General features: G+C 39.1%; 1 protein-coding gene across 5 annotated transcripts in view; it reads right to left on the bottom strand.

Moving 5' to 3' along the window:
- ESRRG (estrogen related receptor gamma) overlaps positions 1-26,032 on the bottom strand; it is a 304,078-nt gene that overhangs the window by 195,470 nt on the left and 82,576 nt on the right. Inside the window, exon 2 of one of the 5 annotated variants that reach the window (XM_040351447.1) lies at positions 810-969. The exons of the other annotated variants lie outside the window; for them this stretch is intronic. Within the exon in view, the coding sequence (XP_040207381.1) occupies positions 810-826 (17 nt within the window). The 5' untranslated portion in view covers positions 827-969. The remainder of the gene's footprint in view (positions 1-809; positions 970-26,032) is intronic. 5 annotated transcript variants of the gene reach the window in all.

Genomic DNA, 26,032 nt, shown 5'->3' with positions numbered 1-26,032 from the left:
TGTTTCCTCACCCAACCTAACACCTATTCCGACTAACATATATAAGAAAAGATCTGTATAATTAACTATTTTCAGCCCGCTTGGGTCCACTCATGTGCTCTCCCTTGTGTTAGCCAGCAGGGGCTGCAGGGGTGTAAAAGTAGAGTTTCATAAATGTGTAAAAAAAAAACAAAAAAGACAACAATATAGGGGTACAGGCATACCCCACTGGGTACACAATGGGGATTATTTACTATCGTTGGAAAACACAAAATCAGGCTCACTTCTGCATAGAAACCAATGAGCTTCTAATCTCAGCTTGTTCAATTAAGCCTGGTAATGAAACCTGGAAGCTCATTGGTTTCTATGCAGAAGGGAGCCTGATTTTGCGCTTTCCAGCTTTAGTAAATAAACCCCATTGTGTACTTAAAAGTGTGGTATGCCTGTACTGAGTAATATATATAATATAGGAGCTGCAGGGGAATAGAGAAAGTGCTCAACAATGGTTGGGAGCGGTGACATCACCCATAGGCTTCATATGGCCTATCTGTTCTTGGCGCTCCTTCCTCTCCCCAGCAGGTGGTGATGGCTGACCGAGGGGAGATGATCACATGACGGTACCAGAGCAGCATAAAAATAGGTAAGTCTACAGATTTTTTCTAACATGAGTTAGTCATAATAAGTGTTAGGTCATAGTGAGTAGTTAGGTTTTGTCTATTCCATCTACATGTTTTACAACAGATTTTAAAGCATTTTTGCTGTATTTTGTATATTTTTTTACACCTGCACAATTCAAAAAAATTATGGCAAAATTTATAAGCATAAGTTACCTTCCTGGACAAAGCATCAGTAGATTCAAAGCTATAGGCTGCTGAGTAGAAATCGGGAAGTTTGCTGTCAGTGTCGAACTTGGCCCAGTTCCCTCTGATCTCCTGAGCTTCCTTACTGGTTCTTTAATGTGAAAGATGGCTTGAATGACCAATAGGGAGGCTTGGGAAACAGAAGGGGTACATTTTTACAGAAAGCCTAGGTTTCCACGTAACTTCAGCTGCCTCTACCTCTGAATCTACTGAATCTACTGGGGTTGATTTACTAAAACTGCAAAATCTGGTGCAACTCTGCAGAGAAACCAATCAGCTTTGAGGTTTATTTTTTGTCAAAGTTTAATTGAACAAGCTGAAGTTAGAAGCTCATTGGCTACCATGCAGAGTTGCACCAGATTTTGCATGCTCCAGTTTTAAGTAAATCAACCCCACTGACTCTTATGATGTGCAGTTTTCACTTAGGCTATCCCCTGCACTTGCATTATTTTCCTCATATGATCTGCTTAAATTGCCTAAGTTAAGGCACATGCTGTTAAATGCAGAAAAACACAGGCATGGGAAAAAAAAGGATCATCAACACTATCACTACTAACCATTAAAATTACGACATTTTATTTTTTTCTAAAATGCTTGTTAAAATTAACTAAAAGACACAAAGACCATTGTGAAATATGCAGCTTCTTTTTTATTTAAATTTAAAAAAAATTGTAACAATTAAAAAAAAAACTAAAACTTAAATCTCAAAATTCAACATTTGAAATATGTTCATACAGTAAATGTGTTTTAAAATTAACATAAAGACACAAAGGGGTTGATTTACTAAAACTGAAGAGTGAAACTCTGCATAGAAATGAGCTTCTAGGTGTTTTTTTTTTTGTCAAAGTTGAATTGAACTTTGCTTGACTTTAAGCAGTGCTTGGTCTATAAAAGATATATGGGCAAAGAATTAGATAAGGGGAATGGGAGAGAGGTGGAGGAAACCCTATAATATGTAAATACAATAGTGGCTGGGTAACCAACTGAGCCCTGCCTGGGCACCTGTCACCTACTGCCCTGTTGTATTTGTTTTTCTCCCTATCCCATCCTTTTTATGGTGTGGAGTTACTTGATGGGAGATTTAACCATTTTTGCATACACAATAATTTGGAACAGTGAATTTTTTACGAATATAGAATTCCCATATTCTATATATGCCCAGGTGGGAGGAATGGGGTTATGGGAGCAATATGTGGGAAGGGAGGGTAAGAATCAGGGTGGTTTGTAAGATTAACTCCACCAGATTCTTCCCTCTAAATTAATAGAAATAGTTTACATCGTTCCTTGGCTTTTTTTGGGGGGGTTTATTTCACCAACACAGGAAGTGTAGGGTAGTTGGGAAAGCTGGAGGAGGGGGGAGTAGAAATTAAGCAGAAAAGCCTGGTAACCCTTTGGATCATATAGGAGAAAAATCAGGAAAAGTATCTGTACTTAGAAGAGGGATGCCACCACCTTTCCACAGGTCTCTAGTCTCCTTTTTGGGGGGAAGAAATATAATATATGTGGTTGTAGAGATAAGTTTTTAGAGGATACACCTTTTTGTTACATGTTTGTAATTATATTTTTATTGTGTTGTCTATGAATCCCATATGCTTTTCTATTTTTTTTCTCTTTTGATTACTTTATGAATGGTGTCTTGGTTTTCGATTGTGTTGTGTTATCACTGTTAGGCTCTGTACACACGGGCAAGAATCTCGTCAGGAAAAAACAGTCGTTTTCCCTGACGAGATTCTTGGCGAGAATCTCCTCCCGCCCGAGTGTACACACTGACCTTTCAAAAGAACCGCGGATCTCTTGAAAGGCAAGAACGCGGTGAAATCATCGTGTACGACGAGCATGCGCTCATCACTTTCGATTCCGTTGCCGCCATCTTGCTTCACCCTACCTATGCCGTGGAAGCTACCGCGCATGCGTCAAAGTCATTTCGAGCATGCGCGGGTTTCCACAGTGACAGGTAAGTATACACACTCTCGGGTTTCTCGTCGGGAAACAGGCCAACAAGAATCTCAACAAGAAAAAAGAAAGCAGGTTCTCTTTTTTTCTCGTTGAGATTCTGGCCAGATTTCCTGACGAGAAACCTGAATGCCTCGTACGCACCAACGGTAATCTCGGCATGAAGCAGTTTTCTTGCTGGTTCTTGCCGAGAAAACCGGTCGTGTGTACGAGGCTTTACTCTTTAATTTTACAAAAGCTTGGCTCAAGGGATGACTTTCAATAGATCGCAGCGAGGTAGCTGCTCTGCTACGCACGAAACCCTGACCCAGAATCAGGTCGTCTACGAATGATTTAGCACCGGGTTCCCAACAAACATGCGATGCGCTCCAGGAGAGAGGCGGCCCGCTTCCGTCCGCGCTCCAGTCCCGAGGCGAGCGGCACTACGCGCCGGCCCCCGCCCCGGCGAAGGGGTGGTGGGGGCCGGCTATCCCAGGCCAACCTGGGCTCCGCGGCACTGCAGTATCGTCACCTTTAGGGGGGATTCTGACTTAGAGGCGTTCAGTCATAATCCCACAGATGGTAGCTTCGTCCCATTGGCTCCTCAGCCAAGCACATACACCAAATGTCTTTACTCTTTAATTGAATGAACAAAAACTATTTAAACATAAAAAGCTTACTTGAACAAGCTGAAGTTAGAAGCCAATTTGCTACCATACAGTGTTGCACCAAATTTTGCCCTCTCCGATTTTACCAAATCAACCGCAAAGAGAATTATGTAGTCTGAAACTTCAGTTTTTCAACATGTATGTCATTATAGCACAGCAAAATAATATGAATAATCCTAAAATATTTTAGTTTTCAAATCAGACTATAGTAAAAACCTAAACTATGTTGAGTAATGGTTGCAATCACATAATAATAATAATAATAATAATAATAATAATAATAATAATAATAATAATAATAATAATAAAAATAAAAAAAAACATTTCTCAGGTTGAACTCTACATAAAAAAGGGGAACTAAAATTCTACATGGCAATGCGTGACATTAATTAGTGCTGACATCTAGTATAAATGTTTACACAACAAAAGCAGGTACATTCTAAAGGTTGCTGCCAGATAATCTAATTATATCTATCCAGCGAGGTGCAGCATGAATAAAAAACAATCGCAGCATTTCGAAGAACTGTCACATGATGAGAGGTGATGTTGTAAATATTATTCTTAAAGGGTGAGTCCACCAACAACCAAGGCTGGTTTGAAGCACCAGCTACCCGTGTTGTGTATCTTTCAGGGACTATCCTTGATTCATAGATCCAGCTCTATTCAACCATCTCTGCATTATGAGGATCTTTTATTCTGCCTGTTGAATCTCCATTTATGTAAGGTGACAGTAGCATAAAGAGTGGAAATTCATGAGCAGAAGACTTCACTGTTAGAATCTCAATGAGATATAAGATAGAAGCCAGTTCAGGACCACCAGACTATGCATTCCCAAAACTGGAATCATTATTTTTTTTACAGAAACCATACTGAAGTATAGTAGCATTTCTTAAGTTTGGTTTTGATTGAGTTGAATCCAAGCACATTAGACTGATTACTAATTCTGGCCAGCGTGGCAGTGGGTAGACGTGTGTTGGGTGTGGGGCCTGAAAACTGTAGCTAAAGATCTCCAGGTTGATGGCATGGAGGCACGAAAGCAGTGCATTGACCCCAAGAAACCTTAAAGTGGAAGTTCACCCAAAACCTAACTAACTCTAAATATACTTGCAGCCTCATCTAGAGCAGTGGCCTCCAAACTGCAGCCCAAGGGCCAGATGGGGCCCTTTGCTTGCCTCTATCCAGCCCTTGGAGCACTGTTTCTCCCATTAATACAAGGCATCTTTCCTCCCACTGACATCAATGAAGGGGCACTAATCTTCCCACTGACATCAATGAAGGGGCACTATTCTTCCCACTAATACCAATGATGGGACATTGATTATTTCCACTGGCATGGGTATTTTTTCAACTCTCACTGGCCACAGTCTGGCCACCCCTAAAGCCTGAAGGACAGTAAAATTGGCCTTTGTTTAGAAAGATTGGAGATCCCCGATCTAGAGAGTATCTGACAATCTTGCAGCCAGGGAAGATCTGACCCTAAACCTGTCTTGCATGCTTGTCCTCAAAGCATTTAAGTTTACCTTAAAGTATTTTTGGAACTGCCTTTTGCATTTACACCTGCTTGTAGTTTTTGTAGCCTCTATTGTCTCCAAAAGATGTGGTGTACCTGCTATATCATTATAGTATTCAAGACCACATCAACTTTTTAAACTCCTCCCTCAATGTTGTATGTTTGGTGCCATTGTAAAGGGGCTCTTTAAACCTGAAAATGTTTACAGTAACCATAAAAAAAATGTGACTTTTCAAACCTAATACATAGAGGTTTGGGCAGATATGGCCGTGCTTCTTACAAGATGGAAACCCAGCCCAAGTATTTAATAAAGAAAATACAATTTACAAAGGGTCACATTTGCAAAAGTTCAAGAGAAATAAGTCTATAATTTTTATCTCTCTTTTGTGGAACGTCTGTGTAAGTCACAGAATGACGTTCTCCTGCAATCAATATTTAAGTGAATGTTTGTCCCAGCGTGCTTCGGCGTGCTGTCAGCTAGCAGCGGGGAGTTGGCGAGTTGTTACTACACTTGATTTGATTGTCGGTAGGAAACATCATTTTCCCCAACTGTTTGTTGCCTCTTTCAAAAGATCTGTTCTTCCCTGAGACAGACTCCTCTCCTCCTATTTTGCGGCAACGTCTCGGCATATGTTAGACTGAGCTCCAGTTGACAAACAAAGTGACTGCATAATTGTATCTGAATTCACTGTAGTAAGCTGTCATTTTTAACCTTTCAAGGAGTGGCTCACCTTGCTGGCTGTGCAAATGAATAAAGCTTTATTTTACAGTACAAATCATCTACTTGTGTAGATATATCAAAATACTCTCTAGACGAATACGAAAATTAGGAATAAGTGAAGCAATTTGTAGGAATTTAGGATTCAACCTGGATCTTGTAGCTTTCCTTGATGTAGATTGTGAAAAAGGTCTGTCAGATCTTGTTGTGTGCTATTTTTTGTATCTGGTGACCGTTTACCACAGGGGTAATTTGGACCCTACAGCTGTTGCAGAACTACATGTCCCATTGTTACTCTGACTCTGGAAGTCATGCTTGTGACTGTTAGAGTCTTGTAATGCCTCCTGGGACTTGTAGTTGGCAACAGCTGGTGGGCCAGAGATGACCTATCCCTGTTTTTGTATCTAAGGACATACAGTAACTCTAGTTGTGGGAAAGAGCAGATAGGCAGCATAATTGAGGATGGCAGGTGTAACGGTATGGCCCGTGGGACCCAGAGGCTCTTGAAGGATACGGGGTCACCAATGACTCTTGGTTTTAGGGTCATCCTATGTCCACTAGGGGCATAGGATGACTGAGAAATGATATCTTGAATTACATGAGATGGGACACATACTGTTAAGATGTTAATTGATGTTAATCACCTCCAGCTACCTGGCTGTATAAAAGCTTGCTGTGATTGCATTATATTGTCTATTGTGTTAATTAAGTCTGGCTCCTAAGATATTTCATTGTGCTATGCTAATTTACACTGTATTGTGTGAAAGTCTATTGATGATAATATGTGATGTGACTTAGCACCCTCTAAAGGAATAGGTTTACTAAAGGAATGTGTATTGAATAGAAGGTGAAAAGAGCCGGACTCATGACGTCTGCCATGTCAGCTATAGTAATTAACTAATGTAGATTCGGTGTCAGAAAGTCTGTCTAAGATGTGGATTGAGGGGGACTCGTTAGCACCCATTGTGTGATGTTGTGGGTGGAGTGTGTCATTGTCCCTTTGATTACTGCAGCATGCTTTCAACTGTATAAAAAGAGCCTAAGTTTTCCATTTGTGTCATTTGTTTTCGAACCAGAGACAGAGCTGCGTGTGTCTCGTTTCTGGGGGAAATCCAATGGGTCCTGTCTGCTGGATTGTGGAGTGTCGGAAGCTGTCTTGGGTCTCCTAAACATACACCGTTGGGGAGATATTCCAGTGAGCAGCAGCCGGTAAAGTCACCAGAGCATGTGCTCTGAAGGAACAGCATACCTGTGCCATTCCTTCAGATCTGTGTCCCGTGGCCCGAAACTCCCGCGTGCAATATCTTACCCCAACATTTCATATTCCTGATATGTGCCTGTTGTACCATGTACTTCTATGAAATATATAGAAGTATCCTGTTCTCTTTGTATTGTTTCTTTGCTTCCTTTGTGTGAAATCCCTGATGTTCCCACCAGTACCTCTGCTTTCCTATTAAAAACTGACTAGACTAAGCCAGAGAGCCCAGCATGGTCAGTTTTCTAGCTGGGCTGGGAACGCTTTCCTATTAAAAACTGACTAGACTAAGCCAGAGAGCCCAGCATGGTCAGTTTTCTAGCTGGGCTGGGAACTTTGTCTGCTCTCTTCCAATCATTAGGCTTGTGCTGACATGCAACCCCCCACCCCTACCCCCTGCACAGCCAGTCATTGGAATGATCAGTGTTCTGCTGTTTCTCCTCCCTAGTTCTCTGAGCTCCTTATGCAGCTGCGAATGTAGGGTAAATGTGATCACAAAAGGAAAAAGAAAAGTATTTATGTTTTTTTTTTTTATCTATACAACAATGCTTTGCCTTTCATTTTTGTTTTAAACTGAATCGGTTGTCTTACAGGGTGAGGGTGCACATATACTGTCAGTTGCATAGTTAATCTGGTTGAAAAAAGACACAATTCCATCAGGTTCCTCTCAGAAAAAAAAAAATACAGAAAACCTCCATATACACAATCCTATATCCACAGTTGATCCAGAGGAAGGCAAAAAAAAACATTAAAGAGAAACTGCAGTCTGGTCACATAATTTGCAATAAAAACATCTTTGTCATTCTGAAGCTTCCCTCCAACCACTTTGCATATTATTTTATATATAATTGCCAAATATGCTGCAGAAATCTCCCTCCACTAAATCTGGCTGCATCCATTTTAACTGTGGGCAGCTGAAGCTGTTGCCTGTTCACTTCTTGGATTTACACAGACACACAAAGGCACACATAGTGTTCTGCAGCTCTCATTGGCCCTCTTATGACTGATCCCCCCTCCCTTCCTGGCAAATTCTCACCAGTGAGAGAGAGAGAGCTGTGCATGATGTCATAAGCCTAGTCTAATGACCAGACAAGGAACAGGAAGTGGGCTGTATAAGGTATTTACTGGCAGAAAAAAAATATATTTTACTATCTAAAGTTAAAACAACAAGGGCAGAAGATTTAACAGATGGAAAGTTGAAACAATGACTGAAGTTCCACTTTAAAGCATGATCCAATTTGCTCTAGTGGGCGGAAAAATTCCTTCCTGATCCGCCATGAGGCTATCGGATATCCTTGGATTAACTATACCTATAAAATATTAGTATCCAGTCATATTATGTACATTTAATTATAACACAAATGCTGATGGAGTAGGGTCGATTTACCAAAGGAACAGGGCATGTTCACTTTACAAAGAAAATTTTCACTTCACTTTCATTTCAATTTATTCTTATCTCACTGAAGGCAGTAAAAATTGACTATGCAATGAATGCCCAATCATGTGTATGGAAAAATAAAATATTTTGTTTCCCCCTTGCGAATGATTGGCTGATTGAAGTTAGCAGAGTTTCCCCTAATTCACTAAGCTAAGAGAAAAATACCTTGAAAAGTGGAAATTCAGTGAACAGCTTACACTTCTTTGCTAATCAACCTCAATGGTACAAACCTCAATTCGGCCTAGATATATAGGGGTAGATTTACAAAAACTGGAGCACTCAGAATCTGGTGCAGCTGTGCATGGTAGGCAATCAGCTTCTAACTTCAGCTTGTTCATTTAAAGGGGTTGTAAAGGTTCGTCTTTTATTTTCTAAACGGGTTCCTTTAAGCTAGTGCATTGTTGGTTCACTTACCTTTTCCTTCGATTTCCCTTCTAGATGTTTTTTTTCTTTGTCTGAATTTCTCACTTCATGTTTCTCCTCAGTAAGCTTTCCACCATCATCCGAGTGGTGGAAAGTCATTTAGAACAGCTTACTGAACACCTTATTGAGGAGGAACAGGAAGTGAGAAATCCAGACAAAGAAAACAAAGAAAAACATTTTTTAGAAGGAAAAGGTAAGTGAACCAACAATGCACTAGCTTAAAGGAACCTATTTAGAAAATAAAAAACAAACCTTTACAACCCCTTTAAGCTTTGCCAATAAAACCTGGAAGCTGATTGGTTTTCTATGCAGAGTTGCACCAGATTTTGCACGCTCCAGTTTTAGTAAATAACTCCTATAGTCTTCTGTATATACATATTTATGCAGCCTATTATTAGTTTGTACGTTTATTTACGTAAAGTGGTCCTTCATTAACCAAAGAGTTATATTATTAGCCAAAATGAACAACTGTTTCCTTCCAGGAATGGAATTCCTCCTAAAAATAATTAATGAACTGCAGAGATTGTAAATTTGGCTCTGAGAAAACATATTTACAGAGACACCTCTAAAAATGACGGCTAGGGTTGTATTAAAAGGAAAAAAAAAAGTAGAAAACACTGCAGAGAGACAGCTGGAAAAATATGTCTATGTAGCAAAGTAATTACACTAAAGAGCTAAAATTGTAATTAGAGGAATGCCATTAGGGAAAGGCAGGTGACTGAGCCTCTAGAAGGATGACAAGGTACCGTACCGAGGAGAAAAATCGAGAGAACGGGCTGCAGGGATGCCGCGTCTTTAACCAGATCAAATTCTTGAAATTGGCTGTCAAGACGGGATTGTTGTGATTTATACCCATCTATCAAGCGCATGAAAGAAAGACAGAGAGAAAAGCAGAGCCGCTGTCTCTTCCATTCGTAAAGCACCTTTAATTTCCACCGCGCCATCTGTTAGCAAATCTAATTCACATTCGCCCTAATCTGGTTTAGTTCTATAATACTAATACTCCCACTACCTTTAGAAAGAAGCATGGTATTGGCTTTACGTAAAACGCAGAGCTGCATGGATGCTTTTCTGAGATGTATCCCAGATAGAGAAAAATAGAAAATACAGTTTGTGAGATAAATGTACTGAGCTTGGGTAGGGGTGTGCCCCCGACTTGTCTTATATGGTAATATAATCTTTCCTTACTTTGCCAGCAAACTCCTGTACAATCTACAGAACAGCATGGAGGGGGTGATGTGTCAATTGTGTATTTTTTATATATTTAATTATTGTTATTATACAGGATTTAACATATATATATATATATATATATATATATATATATATATATATATATATATATATATATATACTGTATTTATTGGCGTATAACACTCACTTTTTTACCCTGAAAATAGAGTGTAAACTGTGCCTGCGTGTTATACGCAGTGGGCTGTGGAAAGTTTTTTCCCTGAAACAACCCTCTTAAAGTTAGGTGTGCGTGTTATACGCCTGTGCGTGTTATACGCCGATAAATACGGTATATATATATATATATATATATATATATATATATATATATATATATGTATATATATATATATATATATATATATATATATATATATATATATATATCAATTAATTAGCTTGTGACCTTCTACCTTTTATTTATTTTTTACTTTTTTAGCTGAATTATAACATAAATGCTAAACAATAATGTATTTTTTATTTATTTTTTTATCTTAGGAGAATGAGATTCGGTTTGGTAAATTAAGGGTCTGTTAGGTGAAATTCAACTTTTCCTAAGAGGCGGTATTCTATTTGGTAGTGGCAGGACAAGCAGGTAGCATTTTTTTTAAATCTGTGCTGTTATTTGCTAATATGTTGCATTAAGTATATTTTCAAGCATAAAGAGCTAATCACATGCAAAAAAAAATACAACTAACTCTACCAGTAATTGGGTGTCTGAAGCGAAACGCCCAAAGCTATTTGTAGGCTGCATACCCTCTCTAGTGGATTCTTCAATTCACTTGTTTCTATAATGGCAACTTCAAGGGGAGAGTAAAGCCTAGTACACACATTGAGATTTTCAGACGAATGATTGCCTGATTTTTTTTTTTGCATACTAGTCTCCATATTGAAAACGAATAGGTTACTAAAGAACGAAAATTCTCGTACGACATAATACAAATTTGGAAGTAATGTTATGTATTTGTATTGTATTTTCGGACGAAAACTGAGTAAATGAAAATCGTATGAAAATTTTCGTGTATGCCCCTTCGGAAAATTTTGTACATAAACTATGTACTAACAATCAGATTACTGTACGATTGCGTCGAAAACGTTATTTTTTGTATGATATTCTGATCGTGTATATGGGACTTAACACTGCCTTTCCATTTGGTTGGGATACAAAGCCAAAATGTTGGTTAGGACACAAACAGGCAGCTGATTCAACTCACCAGAGTTCATACAAAACAAGAAAATTCTATTTGGGTTGCTTGGACCTAACTGCAGAAATTGAAAAAAAAAAATAAAAACCAGTTTAAAATACCAAATAAACTCTGATTACAAGAAGTAATACAGGTTGCAAACTACTTGTATGTGTATTGACTAATATGAAATAATGTAAGTATCACTGGAGTTTAATGCCGCGTACACACAATCATTTTTTTCGATGAAAAAAGTCAGACAGACTTTTTCCATCGGAAATTCCGACCGCGTGTATGCCCCATCTGACTTGTTTCCAAGGAATTCTATCGGAGTTTAGAAATAGAACATGTTCTATCTTACTCCGATGGAATTCCGTTGGATTTCCGATGTGCATTTGGTCGGACAGAAGCCTGATCGTGTGTATGCGGCATAAGAGTCACAGTACAGGGTTTGCTGCCTGTGCAGTTTTAAATAACAAAGTGTGACAAATAGGTGTTTTGAGTCTGTCCCTTTCTAAAGGATGCTTGAACAAGTCTGGAATTGTAACAAGATGTGACTTATGATGAACACATACAAAAATGTGGATTTTGAATTCTAAATGGCAAATAGCCTTTGGGTTCACAAAATCACACGTACGGACGTGAAAGTGTCGCAAGCCAGGCTAAAAGTTATATTTGTGGTAACATTCTAAAACTCCATTAAGTACCATCTCAGAGATGACATGCACATTGCTTGATGTCTAAATTCTCAGCTTTGAAAATTCGAAAAGTTTTTTACAAGGTTTAAATATCACTTTTTCTTATCTGGGTGTTATAACAAATTTGTACATCATTAAAAAAAAGAATCTACATATTAATTTAGGTGAAAAAAACAAATACCAATTAAATGATGTCCTACGTGGGTTGATGACGTCCTACGTGGGTATTTCAGAAGTATTATTTGCCTAAATTTTTTAAATGCAGATAGAATTTGTCAAGCCATCCTTTTAAAGCCTGGCCAGACAAAATTATATAGTGCCTACTTTTAATACAACACAAAGCTTGTATAAATAATTTTTCAGTAAAGGGACAAGTTTGCAATCTTGGGTGGTGCTGCTTAGTAATTACATGTCAGTAAACATGAGCAAACCTTATACTATAAAGTTGTTTTTAACAATTTTTTTAGCAAAAGATTTTTACGATGGGTTTACATATATTTTAAACCCTGGTTCACGCATATGCAATGCGGGAACCAGCACGATTCCAGTGCGGGTTCCCCCATCACATCTCCCCCTGCAGTCAGTTCACACTGCCCTCTGCAAACCGCTGCGGGTGCCAATACAAAGTTAATGACAACCCCAACTCCGTTCGCAGCTCGCAGTGTGAACTGTGAATTCAGAGAGGAATCCGATTCCAGGGCAGAGAAAAAAAAAGGTTCCTGTGCTATTTTCGCGTTATTTCAATGCGAGTCCAGCTATACAACTGTATGACTGAAATCGCATTGCACAGACATCGCATGTGATCTGCATAGCAATGCAGTGCAAATCACATGCGATGTCTGACATCGCATATGTGTGAACCCAGGATTAATGTAGTGAGGCAAAACAGGTACAATATTATTTTAGAAAAAAAATGTCTATGCTTTTTTTTATTCGTTTTTCAGACATATAACATCAAATGCATATTGTGGTCCTGGTAAATTACAGTCTACTAAAAAAGGGAGACAAATGGTACAGCTTTTAAAAAGTTATGACCAACAGGATGAGCAGAGGGTTAATGTGTGCCCCTCCTTGCAAAACAAAGGTTACCATTGGTTAACACAGTATATGATCTTCATAGTAAGCGTAAGATGTGTCCAGTCACATACATGAAATGTCTTATTAATTTATATTAACAACACAACATGTAAAACAGCAATGTTTTGTTTATAGGTAAGGTGAAGAAGGGAAGTAACCCAAGCTGTTTGTCCTACAATTCTGAAACATGCCTATAAAAAGGTTATATGGGTGTTGTAATGAGGATGCACAAAAGAACATTCAATTGGGAAAGGAAGAGGGAAAGGGATGGGTAGAACCACTGTGCTGGGATTGCACGCCCCCCAAGAGTGAGAGAATATGAACGTGAACTATTGTGCGAAACATACTACTTCAACTCCAGGGTAAACCCAGTTGGGTATTTTGAGAATACCAGCTAAATAAATCAATTTGTGGAAGCTAAGACATCAGGGGGTTGATTTACTATAACTGGAGTGTGCAAAATCTGGTGCAGCTGTGCATGGAAACCAATCAGTGTTCAGGTTTTTTTATCAAATCTTAATTGAACAAGCTGAAGTTAGAAGCTGATTGGCTACCATGCACAGTTGTACCAGATGTTGCATTCTCCAGTTTTAGTAAACTAACCCCCAGGAGTCATTATTAATGTTCTATTTATTTTTTATTTTTTGGAAGGTATCATATAATCGGCTACATACCTTGCTATCTCTGATTGTCACAGAAGTTAAAACCTCTTTCAATTTTAACTTCTGAGCTTTGACCCAAATAGAGGAAAAATCATCAGCTCAGCACTAAGCTTTCTACAACAGATATTTGTTTTGCATTGTTATAAATGACTGTAGTTATCGAGTTACGCCATGCATTCAAAAACCTTAAAAAGCTACATGATTAAGAAAGGGAAATGTCGTTACTTAGGTAACACTTATCATTACACTTAAGCTAAACTACCTTTCAAACTGTCAGATGTAGACGCGGAGTAACGAGGCAAAAGATTGGTGAAGTGCGCCATACCCAGAAAATGTTATTCTGAACATTTTATTTAATAAGAAGACTTAAGATTTATGTTACAGGTTATAAGGCTGAGAATGGCGCTCTAGGAAGAATATATGGCAACGGTGCACAGTATATCAGTGATAGGATAATTATTTATATAAAGTCGGCGTTCTCCGCTTCCAACCACGCAGCCGATGGGATTCATATATTCTAAAGAGACGTATAAGTACCTGTCTAGAGCAGCTTCTGATGGATATGTCTTTAATCCAAATGGCTACAATCTTCTCCCCTGGCTGTCAAGGTGGACAGGTGTAACTGGAATTTGCTTTTCATAATTCTTAAAGTTGAGGATGAGAGGGGAGAAAGAGTGGGGAACCATGATAAGTGCCCTCATTCAGTGAGCGGAGAGACAGCCTGTATTAAGACGTGGCTATATAAAAAGCACTGTTGCTCAACTAATGGGATTTAACTTGTTACACTAAAAATGACAGACTATACTTCCTCTTGCCGGCCAAACAAGTATAAACATTCGAAAAACAACTGCACTGGTAGAGTGAAAAAAGGACATTTTCACCATTGTTTGTATTATTTACAGTGGATCTGTAGCTCCTAGCATTGGCCCCAAATAAGCATTAAATAACAAGAAGATTTTGATCTGCCCCTCAAAGTCCACCAATGTTGGTAATGCTGAGGTGTAAATCATTGGAAACTGATCACCTGGCCAATCAGCAGCTCCACCTAAACATTGATCTCCCACTTCTACAATGACTAGCTGATCAATGCCTGGCCATTGGTAACCAGACCTGCAGCCAGAGAAAGCCACTGCTGATTATGCATATAATTAAGCCCTGTCACTGCCATTGGTCTGAATGGTCTCAAGAGGTGGTCCACTTCCATTGACCATTGTTAAAGTAAACCTATACTCTGGCCATGCACAGTAAAGCAACAGGTGCACTTAACTCTCAGGCCTCGTACACACAACTGAGTTTCTCAGGAAAAAAACAGCAAGAAACTTGCTGGGATTTTTTTTTTGCCGAGGAAACCGGTCGTGTGTACATTTTTCGACGAGGAAACTGTCGAGGATCTCGTCGAGCCAAAAAGAGAACATGTCTTCTTTTTCCTCGACGGGAATGGAGAAACTTGCCTTGTCGAGTTCCTCGACAGCCTAACAAGGAACTCGACGAGGAAAACAATGTGTTTCGCCCGTCGAGTTCCTCGGTCGTGTGTACAAGGCTTCACAATCCAAAGCAGCATCTTCTAAGCTTTTTCCTTTAGGACTTTGGTCACCAGAAGGAGTAGTACCCAGTACTTGCAGTATGGTGCAGCATGGGACTTACTCTTCTTCCTGCCATAAGTGCCTGCTTGGGAGATAGCTTTAACAGGGCTTCTTTACCTTGCTTCCAGTGGCTGAAAGGGAAACTGGAGAGAAGGCTAGCACACTGTATGGCCAAATGTTTGCAAATACCTGGCCATCACACCTATATTATATGAGCTTGTTGGACATTCCATTCCAAAACCAGGTAATAAAATCAAGCACATAGCCATGAAACCTTCATTGACAAACATTAAGATAAAGGATATTTTATTGTGAGCTTACAACCTTTCTAAAACAGTTTGGTGAAGGCTCTTTTCTGTTCCAGAATGATCATGGTTTGTTGGGTTTGGTGTGGACTGTGGAGTAACTCATGTATCCTGCACAAAGCTGTTTTAATTAATTAATACATTCCATATTATCAGACATACTGCACGTAGTAGGCGCATTTTTTTCTTTTTGTTTGGGCTCCATATTAATGTCTATGGTTTTGGAATTGGATGTACAACAACTTATATGGTGTGATGTCCAGGTGTCCACCAACCTTCGGCCATGTTGAATATGTACTACTGGGGGATTAACCCTAAAATATCTACAACTACCAATTAAATATTATATTTGACAATGTGATACTTCTTCCAAAGTCCAAAGGCACTAGCTTTTTCCCATAAGCGGTGCTAGGAAAGTCAGTATGGTAGAAAGAATTGTTTGTGGGAACAGAGACTTAAGTAAATGAATCTATAGCTTTTGTTATTTGGAATATTGGAGTCATGCGCAATAAATAAAAAAAAGAAAGGATATTCCACATCTGTTTTCCATAAAAATAAAAAGTTGTCTACAAACTCCCAAACTGTCCTAGAATATTAGCAAGATGACAATCCCTTAATTAAATTATAGCCCTGCAAACTGTAATTTCACTGGTATTAGGCACTATCACGGCTGCACGCATTTGACTGAACTTTTGAAAAAGATTTCAATCTCATTTTGCAGAGTGCAGATGCCGAAACCAGTTACCATGGGCTAATGGCCGCTTGGTGGCTGCAAGTTTCACTGGGATATAAGCTTTGTCTCCCATGGGAAAGACACCATCTCAGGTCTCCACCAGCAAAATACAATTACTGATCTCTTAATTGGGTTAAAAGGGCACATTTACTTTTCTAGGGTTTTAGAGACACACTGAAATGCAAGTGCAAATCAACATTTGTATATGCTTTTTAACTTTAAAGGTGTAGTTGCCTGTTTTGGAACTAAAAAATTCCTATACTGATACATGGGCGATCATTTAATGTGGCTCCTTTTGAAAATTGTTTGGCTACCAAGACGATTAAATGGCTTTAAACATGTTGATCGTCTAACCTACAAGAAGAGTGAAAATCAGTCCGATGTACACACTCTTCAAAGAAATTTAGCATTACAGCTTAGCATTTTCAAAAGGAGGAGAGAAAAGGCAACCCCTAATCTTTCTCTATGGATTTCTATCATACAACATACTTTGGTCCACAGCATGCAGTTACCTGTAGTGCATTGTCAAATGACAAACACATTTTAATGTATTTGAGATGAATTTCCAGAATTGTAACAGAACAGAATTCTAACAGAGGAGACTACAATGCTTTGGTTGCACAGAGATAGACCCACGTGTCACCAAAAATACAGAGTATTTTATTATAAATATATAGAAAATATATAGAAAAATAAAACCCACTGTTATTATTTATAGAAGCATTGCATGCCATGCAGTTCTCACCAGATACTGAATCGGGCACCAGTTTGGCTTGCGTTAATTCAATAGAAATAGCCATAGAATAAGTCATTCATTTGGAGAAAGTGGCTTAGATTCAGTGCAAACTACAACTAATGCTTAAGGAAATTCACTCTGATCTTCAGACCAAACAAGACCAAGACACAAGAGCAAGGGCAAATGCTTTATGAAAGTCTTGTACTGTGAACGAATACAATTCAACCCATCACAAACACGGCCAATTAAAGCAAAAGTAAACCTTTAAGCCCCATACACACTATCAGTTTTCCTGCAGGTTTTTCTCTTCATGTTTACCAAAACCATCTAATATGAGGTCAAACCTCAAGAGTTTCAATTTGTATGCAATCAGGCAGGCCCTTGGGCCTCGTACACACAACCGTTTTCCTCGACAGAATCTATCAAGAAACTTGGTGGTAGAGCTTTTTTGCCGAGGAAAACGGTCATGTGTAACGTGGAACTCGACGAGAAAAAAAGAGAACAAGTTCTCTTTTTCCTCGTCGGGAGTCTCAATTTCCTTGTCATGTTTCTCGTCGGGCTGGTTTACGACGAGAAACACGTTCGTGTGTGTATGCTTAGAAACCCACGCATGCTCAGAATAAAGTATGAGATGGGAGCGTGCCTTCGGTAAAAGTTGGGTTTGTAATGGAGATAGCACATTTGTCACGCTGTAACAGACTGAAAAACGCGAATCGTCTCTCACCAAACTTTTACTTAACACGCAGTAACATGAGATTAGAAAAAGCAGCCCCAAGTGTGGCGCCAGTGGAATCAAACTTCCCCTTTATAGTGCCGTCGTACGTGTTGTACGTCACCGCGTTTGAGAACGACGAGATTTTGTCTTGACAGTGTGTACGCAAAGAAAGCTTGTCAAGATTCTCGACAAGCCTAACAAGGAACAATGTTTCATTTACGATGAGTTCCTCAATCGTGTGTACGAGGCCTTGCGCTACATGGTTTTGGTAAACCTGAAGAGAAAAACCTGCAGGAAAATTGATGGTGTGTATGGGACTTTAGATTTAACAGGCACATGCTGGGAATGTAACTGTCACATTGTATGTTTTTTTAACCAAACTGTCAAACCATCCAATGGTTGGTGCCCTTACTGATTACATGTGCAGCATCATGGCAGCTGAAGATCAAACAGAGACCAAGATGGCAGCGTAATTGGCTGAAAACGATAGGAGGGTTTGCTTTCACTTTAACAATAAGCATATGAGAAAAAAAAACTGAATCTCTGCTGACTTCTATCATCCAATCATGTGCAAGCAAAACATTTTTTTTTTTAATATCTCTTGCACGTGATTGGGTATTCTTTGCAAAGTGAAGCCTTACCTCATTTACTAAGCTCTGGAGCAACTGCGCTTATTTGCCTTTAGTAAATCAACCCCTTTGAGTCCAAAAAAAATGGGCACGTCCCCCGATACCTCCTCACTAGCTGTGAGCTGTGATCCGGAGGCAGAGACCCGGGAGAGCAACTGCTCTAATGCACAACACTGGATCGTGATCAAGCTTGGGTAAGTATTGGGGGGTGGGGGGCTGCATACTGAAGGTTTTTGACCACTTTAACTCATCTCAAAAGCTTTTGTACATGAGCCCTTAGAGATTCTGCTGGGAGTTGTATTTACACAGCATTACACTGTCTCCTACCTGCTACCGTGGCTTGTTTTGTAGTATTAACTACCCTGCAGATTCACTTTAAAGCTACTTTAATGCGTCTTCATGTCCCTCCTGACCATCATAATATATCATAAAAGCTTTCTGTTGTTTTAAAAAACATCAATTCACTGGCATACGAAGGTTTTACAGCAAAGCCAGCATTAAACAGTGCTAAGCAAGAACATTTTTATCAGAAAAATTGGTAAAAACATATATATATATATATTTGTTTTTCATAAGGAGCCTTGAAAATAAATGTCTGTAAATGTAACCTAAAAATTTGATTTTGAAAACAGATTGTAGTGAGTGTTATCTGGAACCAAAGACCTGTGTTTATTTGAACAGTAGTGACAGACAGCATGGCCTGCAGGTTCTGTTCTTGCAAGAGCTAGCCTTCTGTCAAGACAAAGCGTGGTGATGAGACCAGCTTTTTATGTGTCTCAGGTTTATACCATGCTCTACATTTTACACTGCCAAGGTCGCAAGTCCAGCACAAGTCTTTAATGGACGTGGACCATAAATACAGTGATAATTTATCAAATAGGGCACTTCTGCATGCTCCAGACATTGCACTTTGCTTGCTAGACCTGATTATTTAAAGACTAACTCTAGGCATATGTATGAAACATTCTTTAGTTTTTATTATTTCCATCAAAAGTCATGAAATCATTTTTACAGCTGGTGTAATTTGCTGAAATGTGTTGACACTGACCACCCACTCTGTAATGCCCTGTACATACGATCTGAATTTCCGATTCGGAACTCCGCTTTAAATAAAAAAAAAGGAGTAAACAAAAAAAATGCAATGCCATATTCCTGCAGAGGCAGGGAGGAGAGGTGGAGAGGCTGAAGGTCTGTTTTAAAAGACTGTATTTTCTGAATCACTTAAAAAAAAATAAAGTCTCACAAGAGAGAACAGGACCGGAATGGCATGTTGATAATTTATTAGGAATGAACTCTGTAGACATTTCATAGACAGACCACATTGCTAAAACTGGGCATCAAATCGATTTAGTTTGCACATAATTAGTAATTTGATGATTATTTGTGTGGCCACTTTATGTGTGGAATGATAAAGGCATCATTAATCAGATGGAGCTGAATCATAAATGAAACCCACAGAGTCAGCATCACAGATCTCTAAGTTATCTTCTTCAAGTCCAGCAGACCACATCACCATTTATGTCCTGCTGGAGCTATTTGTAATATAAATCTAAGCTCAGGGCTGTCCAGAAACATACAGTATACTTTTCAAATAAGTCAACTTTTATGGTATATTCAAAATTCAAAATTTGCCCTCCACAGTCTATTGGATATTAGATTTAAAGAAGCAAAAATAGATAAGTTTTAAGGTGTCTCACTTTGGAACAGTTAGGCCTTGTACACACGGTCAGTCAAAACCGATGGATACGGACTGAAGGTCCATTTCATCGGTCCAAACCGATGGTGTGTGGGCCCCATCAGTCCGTTATCCTTCGGTCGAAAAATGTAGAGCTTGCTTTAAAATTCAACCGATGGACGCCTAACCGATCGGTCAAAAACAACGGTTAGTATGCAAAAGCATCGGTTAAAAGCCTGCGCATGCTCAGAATCAAGTCGACGCATGCTTGGAAGCATTGAACTTAATTTTTCTCAGCACGTCGTTGTGTTTTACGTCACCGCGTTGGACTCGATCGTTTTTGTAGGCACATCAGACCATCAGTCAGCTTCATTGGTTAACCGATGAAGCGGTCCTTCAGTCCGTTCTCATCAGATGGACTGATCGTGTGTACAGGGCTTTATTCTGACCAGCTAGATTGTTTTAGACTTAAAGTTTAAGTAAAGTCTTTTTTTTTTTTATTGTACCTACAGGTAGACCTATAATAAGGCTTACCTATAGGTACAGTGAATATCTCCTATACTCCTTTATACTGCACAGTTTAGGAGATATTTACACTCCATGCAGCTGGTGACATCACTGGCACATGCGCTCTGAAAGGACGGCATCCCGATTTTAGTGTAATTTTGAAGTTTTGTGTATATAATAAAAAAAAGGAAGAAATGTAAAGTTGCAATACAAAAATGCACTGAAAAATGCATCATGCTGCAGCAGCACTGAGCGCAGCCCATTCTATACATATTATATCTGAAAAAAATTGTGACTGCTATTAATAATGCTTTCCTTCTTTACTGGCTTAAAAAATCTAAATGTGGAAAAAACAGAAAGGAACATAAAAGGGATTTTGCATGTGAATTGAACTTAATAGGTTTGACATGAGCTAACCTTAAAAAATCCAATTCAGTCAAATCCCTTTTGAAGGCAGCGGTTGAAATTTGTGCAAATCTTCTGCAAGTAGCCGAGCGCCTGTGTATTCAAGCTGTCTTCTCTGCCTTTGCAGATCTAAACCCGGCCTGACAAATGCATCACACCAACCCACCCTATTTAGGCATTCTTCCTGTGAAATGTTTGTTTTCTTGTCGGCCCAACAGACAGCTGTACATTTTTTTTTTTTTGTGATTATTATTTTTTTACAGCTGGATACTATACTTGGAAATCAAGATTTGAATGTGTTTTGCGTAGAAACAGAAGCAGCCACTTCTGCCATATAGAATGCCCAGCACAATTACAGGTTCAATGATGCAACAAAAATTGCAGAATTACTGTCTTGGCTCTCTAATTAGAACATGCCTGACAAACACGTTGTTGTATTTAACGCTGAAGTTTAACTTGCTTATATTCTTGTTTCTTCCCTCTCCCCTTCATCAACGTGCTAATGACATTTCTAAATAAAATGATTCCATATTTATTACATACTTTATATTAGATCAAATAATGCCATCACTGGGTCTTCCTGCTTCTCTATGCATTACACACAGATCATGGGGGGATGGGAGGGGCGTGAAACTAAAAACCAATAAATCCAATAAATTAAAAGGGCAGGAACAGAAGAGCTGGGGAGGAAAGAGCTAGATAATGCAAGACACCCTCCAGAAAAGAAAAACAGGTGGTGCTCCATCTGACTTTCTGCAGCGAATGAAACACACTATGAGATGCTCACAGTATGCAGTGAAATTTTAACAGAGAGAAGCCTTTGAAGAAAGAAAGAAAGAAAGAAAGAAAGAAAGAAAGAAAGAAAGAAAGAAAGAAAGAAAGAAAGAAAGAAAGAAAGAAAGAAATATGAATAGATAAAAAAAGAAAGAAAGAAAGAAAAAAAAAAGAAAGAAGGGGGGAGGGAGAAAGGAAGAGAAAGATAAGAGGGAGGAAGAAAGGAGTAGGAAAGAGGTATGGAGAGATGCCATAAGGGTGGTGAGGAAGAAATTAGGAAGGTAAGAAAGAGAAATAGAAGAAGAAAGGGAAGGAGGGAGAAAAGAAGGAAGAGCGGAAAGAAAGAAGAAAGAAAAACTGAAAAAAGAAAGAGAGAGAAAGAGAGTGCGAGAAAGAAACAGAGAGAGAGAAAGAAAGAGAGAGAGAGAGAAAGAAAGAAAGAAAGAAAGAAAGAAAGAAAGAAAGAAAGAAAAAAAGAAAGAAAGAAAGAGAAAGAAAGAAAGAAAGAAAGAAAGAAAGAAAGAAAGAAAGAAAGAAGAAAGAAAGAAAGAAAGAAAAATAAAGAAATATGAACAGATAAAAAAAGAAAGAAAAAAAAAAAGAAAGAACGGAGGGAGGGAGAAAGGAAGAGAGGGAAGGAAGGAGAAAGGAAGAGAAAGATAAGAGGGAGGAATAAAGGAGTAGGAAAGAGGTATGGAGAGATACCATAAAGATGGTGAGGAAGAAATTAGGAAGGTAAGAAAGAAAAAGAGAAGAAAAAAGGGAAGGAGGGAGAAAAGAAGAGCGGAAAGAAAGAAAGAAAGAAAGAAAGAAAGAAAGAAAGAAAGAAAGAAAGAAAGAAAGAAAGAAAGAAAGAGAAGGAAGGAAGAGAGGCAAGGAGGGAAGGAAGGAAGAGAAGGAAGGGAGGTGGGAAGAAAGGACGGAAGGTAGCAAGGAAGGGAGAGAGGTAGGGAGGGGGGGGGCAGAAGGGAAGGAAGGAAGGGATGGAAAAAAGGGAGGGAACGAAGGAAGGGATAGAGGAAATGAAGGAAGGAAGGAATAGGGGAAGAGGGAGAGAGAGTGAAAGAAAGAAAGAAAAAAAGAAAGAGAGAAAGAGAGAAAGAAAGAAAGAAAGAAAGAAAGAAAGAAAGAAAGAAAGAAAGAAAGAAAGAAAGAAAGAAAGAAAGAAAGAAAGAAAGAAAGAAAGAAAGAAAGAAAGGCAATGTAAGAGAGGGAGGGTTTAAGGATAGGAGGGAGGAAGAAAGGAGTAAAGAAGGAGATAAGGAGAGATGCAATAAAGGTAGAGAGGAGAAAATGAGGAAAGCAGCAAGAAAGACGGAAAAGGAAAGGATAAGAAAGCAAAGGAAAGGAGGGAGAAGAGAGGGAAGAGAGGGAATGAAGGAAGGAAAGAAGGAAAGAAGGGAAGGAAGGAAGGAAGGAAGGAAGGAAGGAAGGAAGGAAGGAAGGAAGGAAGGAAGGAAGGAAGGAAGGGAAGAAGGAAGGCTGCAGCAATAAAACATAGTACTAGTAGCACACTTTCTTAGAGCTGTTCGCTAAGTGAAGTTAGGATTTAGTTATGACTTTCAGAGCTATTACTGAATCTTGCTCACAGGCAGAAGCTCTGGACGCAGCTGATAATAATTCATAAATGACAATGCACGGATATCTTCACTTTCTGTCTCTTCTATCTTCTCTTCAAACATAAAAAATCTAAGCCAGGTATGAAAGCAAACTATACATAAAAATGAAAAAAATACCAAAATTGGTTTGCTTTATTTTATGTGCTTTGATATATAGTATTGTTAATACTTTTAATGCTTATGGTTTGGCAATTGAGTAATAAAAAAGACATAAGCTGCAACTGAACTACATGATTTTGTCTACAGTTGCTTTTCAGTACTGCTGATCCACTGTTGCCTCTTTCAGCCACTTCCTATGTACTGCAACAATAACTGTATGGAGATTATTTGGGTGTATTTCCAGGTGGAGACAAAAGTAGACCACCATACCTGCTAAAAGTTTGTCGAAAGAGCCATTTGTAATGTCCATCAGAAGCCTTTGTGACAAGGGGACAACTGAAAGGGGCTGTCACCAACAAGAAGCTGAACTAGGACCTTCATGTCAGATTTAAGAGGTATTGTTTTTATAAATGCTTCATACCTAATCATGTACAAAAAATAAAATGATTTCTAGAATAAAATCCTAAACCTTCTATGAGATTTTAGTCATTTTGGTTATGTACACTTTAACCAATGGGAATAGGAGTGGACTGCATCTGTGCAGCCTTTATTTTATTTTTTTACTAAATGCAATGGGAATTTTCACTTAGCCTAATGAATGTGGCGCAAATGCATATTCGTAAAAGCAAAAAATTTTATTGCACAGTTTACAACACTTTTCTTGGTCTGTGAAAAGTGAAAAAAAAGACGTACCTAAGGACCGCGAATGGGCCTAGGGCACCAGAGCCTATGTACCCACAAGCCACAACTTCCTCAAGGCTTGCTGAGTTTTGCTGAGTTCCCTATTACAGGATTTCAGGTTGGCAGCAGAAAAAGTTCTATATTTGCCAGCATGCGCTGCTAATTTATAACACTACACTTCGCTGCTATTAGATCACTTCCTTAGCATTTTACTAGCGTAGTAAAGCCAGAATAGGCTATAGTTGCCAGCGTGCATTGCACATTTACATAAATGCATGTATTTATCTGTCCGGAGTGCACAGATGCTGAACTAAAAAACAAGATGGGAATGTTCTCTCTTTTTTTTTGCTGCAAAGAGGTACTGCATTGCAGTGCAGCAGAGATACTTGTTTGCAAAATAATCTAAATTAACTTTCCTTAACCAGGGCTCCATGGAACACTTGGGTTCCTCCTAAGGTTGCTTGGGGTTCCTTGAGCAATAAGCAATGGTGAACTGTCCTCCCTTTTAAGATCTCCATTGACAGTTTGAATTTCTGCTGAACTGGCCAAAATTCAAGCTGTCGGTTGCCCCGAAAGCACCACCCATGCCATCATGCATTTTCCATAAGGGGTAACTAAGCTTGAAGTAACCTGTTATAAAAGAATAATACACGTATTGGCATTGACCTTTTTTGAAAATGCTAGTTGCATGGCTATGACCAAGTGACTTTAGTATTCTCCAAGTCACTTGATCAAAAACAGGAATGCAGAACAAGAAAGTCTAAGAAATGAATTTACCTGCTCACCTGTTCCGGGTCAGTGACTTCAAGTTTTGAAGCCAGAGGGTCAGTATGAGAGCCAAGCAATTAGCACGAGAGTAATAAAAAAAAACTAATTTGTGGCAAGGCCATTTCGGATAATTACCTTCAGTGTATACAACTTGTTATTCTATGCACCTTCCAGTTTTTGAGTCAGAGACCCAAATAGACCCTGACAATACAGCTGCTGATTACTCTACAACAGCAGCATGACATTTGTGAAGTACAAGCCATGTGTTCTTTTGGTGTGTTCTGCCTGGCTGTGATCAGCAAAATACGTTTAAATTACAAAAATGTACTTTTTTTTTAGATGTATTCGAAAGTCAAAGATGTGGATTTAATGAAGACCTGTGCTTTGCATGGGCTGGGCCTAGCCAAAACTTTCACGTGTACGGTATATAGGAACAACCAGAAGTTAAAGTAGAAGTCCAGTCCACTATACTAAAACCTTCTCCCACCCCTATTCCAAGCCTTGTTCTAACTACCCTGTAGAGGAAAGATGACTTACCTATTCTGAGAATGGTCCAGTCCAGTCATGTTATACGTTCCCAGTGCCAGTTTCAGTGTAGAGGAGGGACAGCTTACAACAGATGCCCCATAGTAAGCCTATGGGTGACGTCATCGCCCAAACTCTGCAGCTGTTGTCGGCGATTTCTCCTCTTTACTAAAGTTGGACGCTGGAGAGGTCACGTGACCGGAAAGCCCCCAGAATAGGTAAGTATAGGCATCTTTCCTTTACAGCAGGGGTCTCAAAACTTTCTAAATAAAGGGCCAGTTTTCTGTCCTTCAGACCTTAGGGGGTCCAGAGAGTAGAGTAGAAAATGTCCCAGTATCCATGAAAGTAAACAATTCCCCATCTTTGGTGTCAGTGAGAGGAACCGTGCCCCATTGCTGTGTCATTGGGAGACACTGTGCCCCAACATTGGTGTCATTGGTAGGAATTGTGCCTCGTCCTTGGAGTCATTGGGAGGAATTTTGCCCCATCATTGTATCAGGCCTCTGTGCCTAAGTGCACATAAACACGTATACATTTAAATACAGAAGAACTAGATCTGGAAAGCATACAATTTGTTTCTCTTTTGTCAACAATTTCTCCTGCATTTAAAGTGATTGTAAAGTGTATTTTTTTGTTTGTTT

This window comes from Rana temporaria, chromosome 4, assembly GCF_905171775.1.
Source record: "Rana temporaria chromosome 4, aRanTem1.1, whole genome shotgun sequence".
Taxonomy (NCBI): Eukaryota; Metazoa; Chordata; class Amphibia; order Anura; family Ranidae; genus Rana; species Rana temporaria.
This window is presented reverse-complemented; position numbering and strand designations above follow the sequence as displayed.